Source organism: Frankliniella occidentalis, unplaced genomic scaffold, assembly GCF_000697945.3.
Source record: "Frankliniella occidentalis isolate FOCC.00 unplaced genomic scaffold, Focc_3.1 Scaffold398, whole genome shotgun sequence".
Taxonomy (NCBI): domain Eukaryota; kingdom Metazoa; phylum Arthropoda; class Insecta; order Thysanoptera; family Thripidae; genus Frankliniella; species Frankliniella occidentalis.
In genome coordinates this window covers 148,446-153,004 of record NW_026267520.1, presented here as the reverse complement: position 1 = coordinate 153,004, position 4,559 = coordinate 148,446, and the positions used below count along the sequence as shown (strand labels likewise).

Sequence of the window (4,559 nt, the reverse complement as noted above, 5' to 3'; positions counted from 1 at the left end):
GCGCCTGGGCGGTAGGCAACGCGAGCGCACCCGTGTCGCGCGGGCTGGCCCACGCGGCAGGCGCCTGGGCGGTAGGCAACGCGAGCGCACCCGTGCCGCCGGCGCGCTAGCCTCACCAGAGAGCATGCAGGTGCTGCTCGCCACCGAAAGAGGTTGAGAGCGGGAGGGAACGAGATAATCGCTATTTTTCGTGCTCTTATTTTCACAGAGCTTCCCAGTGGCACAGAAAAAGGGTTTCTAGTTACTCCTCTAAAGGGTGCTAAGGTTTTAGTACCTTTTACAAAGCAAAGGAGTTAAAACTACCGGAAACATTTTGTCAGCACCTTCACGGCTTTTTGTGGGGTATCGTCTAATTATAGTTTGTCTAGGGTGACTTAGTTCTAAAACAGCTCATTTTCCTGATGAGTACCGGAGCCCGGGTCGGCAGGGCTTTAACTAGCTCGTGCCGGTCCCGGCGGCGCTGGGCTCGGGCGCGGCTCCACTAAACGGCCTCGCCTCCCCGACCGCCAGACAATGTTGCAGTTTTACGGCACGCCGTGACGTGTCGCGGCTCCAAACAAATAGCAGTTCCCTTGCAGCGCGCGCGGCACGTGGCTAGTCCCATCAGCCGCACCGAAAACCCGACCGCGAGCGCGCCGAACGAAACGCTGCAACTCTGGATCGCGCACTTCAGAGTGACCTTTGACTTTAGGTGGACTTCCAAGGCTCCCCACTGACTGGGAGGAAAAAAGACAGAGCCTCACACCACTGTGAACTTTTGGAACCTCCAGACGCGTTAAAATGCATGGAGGCAGCAAAATTTCTCGCCGTTTGATCGTGCAGGTGTTCGAAAGTCTTCGAAAAACTACAGTAGGCATTTCAATTAATGACACACCTGTACATACTAAGGACACAGGGGGTGTAAAGTTGTGACTTTGTTTTACGATTAGAAATGGCGAGTAGCGTATTTCTCTGAAAATGTTACTAACCTGACAGCGCATCGCGGCACACGTTGCAGTAGGTTGGGCGAGCGTGAGAAGAGGCGTACCAGTGGTGCTGCCCCGACAAGAAGTCATGCTGGTCTCCACCCTGCGACAAAAAAAATGGTAAAGAGAATGTACAAAATAACAACCGGGATACACTCAACCACTGTGAGAAATATATTTGTACATGTACGATATATTTTGTAATTTGCCATTAACAATACCAGTCGTACATGTACAACCTCCCGCTGTCGCTCGATATTCGATTCCAAGTCGATACATAGGGCTAGTAAATTGTACAATTTTAGACTGTACTTGTACGACTTCTTCCATGGAAAATTTTCCTGTACCCGGTACGACAATTTTTCACAGTGACATGATGATGATGAAGAAGAAGAAGAAGAAGAAGAAGAAGAAGAAGAAGAAGAAGAAGAAGAAGAAGAAGAAGAAGAAGAAGAAGAGGGGGAGACTGACACGCGATTCGAATTAAATCTCTGCTTAGGTCGTGTAATCGTGTAGGGCGCCGGCGACTGCGGCTGTGAAGGTGTGCCCTGGGTGTTTCCCATGGCGCTCCTTCTCCCTCCCCCCTGGTGGCCTTTTCCCAGGACCGGATTTTGTAGCCTCGGCCCTGCCCAAGGCGGGCAGGCGGGCCGGACGACCAGGGAACGTGCCCCTACCCCCCCCCCCTCCTTTTGCAGCTCCTCTCCTCTAGGAAGCAGGAGGGGTCCTTTTCCTTGCCTAACTTGCAGGGGCCCGTCATCTACTTAGGGGGTGATTGGGGTGGGGAGAGGCTGGGTGCCCCTCCCCCTCCTAGCTCTACTATCCCGCCCCCTCCATCCCCCCGTTGTGATTAGTCTGGCTAACCCGTGCTGCTGGGCAGCAGCCTAGGCGGCGGCGGCGGCGGGCTCTGGCCTCCTCCTGCCCTGCCACTGCCCCACCAGCACCAGCCCACTGCCCCCAAAGGCCGCCCCGGAACACATAGCAATGCCGAGGCACACTGCAGGTGTGCCCGGGCGGTGGCTCCTCGCAAACCTCCCCTGACCCTGACACACGTGCGTGTGGGTGTGGCACTCCCAATGCGAAATGGATGCGTCATCGTCCTGCGTCTTGTTGCTGTATCCCCCCCCCCTCTCTCTCTCTGATCGAGCTGCGCGCGGCCGGTTCGCGTCGCCTATATCGAGGAAGACGGCGTCCTTGTGCAGTCAATCAAAACCTTGGCCGGGCGGGCGGCGCCGCGCCTCATTGGGGGGCGGGGACCCCCCCCCCCCCCCGACACGGCCGTGACCGATACGGGGAGGCCCGAGGCCCCCCCGCGCCGAGCCGAGCAGGACGCCGAGGACGACGAGGGCGGGGAGCTTGGGGTCTGTCTGGGCTGGGCGGCGGACGGAAATCGCATCTCTGGGCAAGTGAGAGGAGCTGAGAGCTACAGGAACGGGTGCGAGAGGGAATGTGTGTGTGTGTGTGGGGGGGGGGGGGTAGGCCACTGGACCGGCTCGACCGCAAGCATTTCCTCCAGGAGATAAGTTCAGTGGACTCGTTATCGGACCACTTCCGGTCTTCCGGTCCGCGAGGCCCCTCTCTGGACTAGCAGCCCCTCCTCCCATATACACTACCAGATACATAATCACTGAAGACTCGGGGCAAAACGGAAACGGACGCTTTTCCTGCATTGCGTTTGGCTAGCGCGCGGTGTCATCCCTGTGCCAGATAGTCACCCATCATTAGCGAATGAAATGATTACGGATGTTTATCATTTTGCAATGTAATGATATCAAATGATTTTCGAAATGACGACTGTCACCCCGACGTCTCTCCGCACAGGCATGATGATGGAATGGCGGTGATGACGCTACGGCTCCGGTCTGGGGGACTCGCCGAGCTATCCGTCTATGGCGGTCGTTCTGGAATCCCGAGAAGTTCTTATGGCTGGGGGGAGGGGGAAAGGGGTGAAGGGGTGAAGTTCATTTCTTAGAACGCAGTGGGGGATGCACTGCCCCGCCCCCTTCTCCTGGAATGGTATAGAAAGGCTTTCAGCGAGTAAAGAAAGCAAAAGGGAAAAAAATCAGGGCAAGAGGTCACGCGGGCCTAGGCGCGGGGCGGGGCCGCGAGTCCGACAGGCTCCCACGGGCACAGCCCGCCCCGCCTCGTCCCACCCAGGAAACCGCGGAGTTACTCGACACACCCAAGCCCCGCCCCGCCCTGCTGGCTCGGTCGATGCGCAGGCACCCCGTCGAAGCGGCCCGTTTCACGACTCGTACCCCTTAAAAAGGCAGGGAAACTTGATTAAAACCGAAGTCTATATATGGCCGACTCAGCAGGAGTTGCGTCAGATCGTCCAGGGTCAGGCAGGCACTGGACAAGGTGTTCAGAAGGAGATAGGGGATAGGACGGACTAACCAGAACCAGCCATCCCATAACTTTAAATGCATTGAAATGCACGGACATAATTTGTCTTCCATTTCCCGATTTGGATGTATTCTTTTACGACTTAATTGGACAACGTGGAAATTATTTTCGTTTATTTTCCGTGAAAAGGCGGTCGTAGCACGGCAGGTACTGCTTTCCCCCTTTTTTCGCAAGGTCCGGGGCGAAGGCCATTGCACAAGGGGCGTCCTCCCCCCGTGAATTGGTCGAGGCCGGCGACGCACGCAGAGCCGCGGGGCGGGGCGGACCGGCACGACACACTAGAGACGAGTCAACCAACAACAGGGGAAAATGTTTCCTTTTCCTTTTCGGGGAAGTTGGAAAGTTTTCGGAGACATTTGCGTCTCTTTTGTACGAGAGAGAGAGAGGGGGGGGGGAGAGAGAATCACGGCTCGACATTAAATCGGAATATGTTGTACGTACATGCACAAGTTTGTAATAGCTTTAAGCAAACAAATCTCTGGCTTATATCCTTCTCGTGACACAGACAGACGTCGGACGCCCATTTCCTTTTCAAAGCAGAGGGGCGGGTTGAAAAGAGTAAAGATTTCAAAATGGAGTGGAGCTTTTAAAAAACTTCTTTACACAAATAACATGAAAAATGCAAGTGAAATACAGCCATCGCCGAAGCGGATTTCACAGACTGCCGTAGGGTGCGCGTTTCCATCGAAAAGTAAACAAAAGATTTTCCAGATCACACGCCCCGTTCTGTTTGCTCATGAGCCCTTCTCTGGGCGGGGCGCGGGGGCCGGGCTGGCGCGGCTTTGCCTGCTTCGAGTCAGGGAGGCCCAGTTACCAATCGACCACAGAGACAGGCCGGACTGTCAATACCTGACTTGCGCGCACGGGCCTCCGAGGCCCTGCGCCTTTATTGAGCAAACACATTGCGCCGTCATTCAAACCCCCCGGACCTGACCCTGACTGGGCTGGGGGGGCAGAGTGAGTATATCTATATGCATTCACCTACAGAAGGTCCTGGCGGGCGGGCCGGGCCCATACCTGCTCACCCCAACCCCAACGCTGCTGCTGCTGTTGCTTCGACTTTGGCTCCAGCAGAGTGGCGCGTGAGTGTTTGGCCAGGGGGAATTCCAGCTTGGGCTGCAGGCGGAGCAGCGCTTACTACTAGTGCGGCGAAGCGTGGCGCGGCGTAGGGCGCGGTGGGGTAGGGCGGGG

At 56.3% G+C, this 4,559-nt stretch overlaps 2 protein-coding genes across 2 annotated transcripts in view; both read right to left on the bottom strand.

Moving 5' to 3' along the window:
- Positions 1-882, bottom strand: part of LOC113206358 (diacylglycerol kinase eta-like) — a 17,582-nt gene extending 16,700 nt beyond the window's left edge. The window contains exon 1 of the mRNA XM_052274484.1: positions 875-882. Coding sequence (XP_052130444.1) covers positions 875-882 — 8 coding nt within the window. The remainder of the gene's footprint in view (positions 1-874) is intronic.
- Positions 883-948: 66 nt separating this feature from the next.
- Positions 949-4,559, bottom strand: part of LOC113206362 (diacylglycerol kinase eta-like) — a 78,330-nt gene continuing 74,719 nt past the window's right edge. The window contains exon 5 of the mRNA XM_052274494.1: positions 949-1,068. Within this exon, the coding sequence (XP_052130454.1) occupies positions 964-1,068 (105 nt within the window). The 3' untranslated portion in view covers positions 949-963. The remainder of the gene's footprint in view (positions 1,069-4,559) is intronic.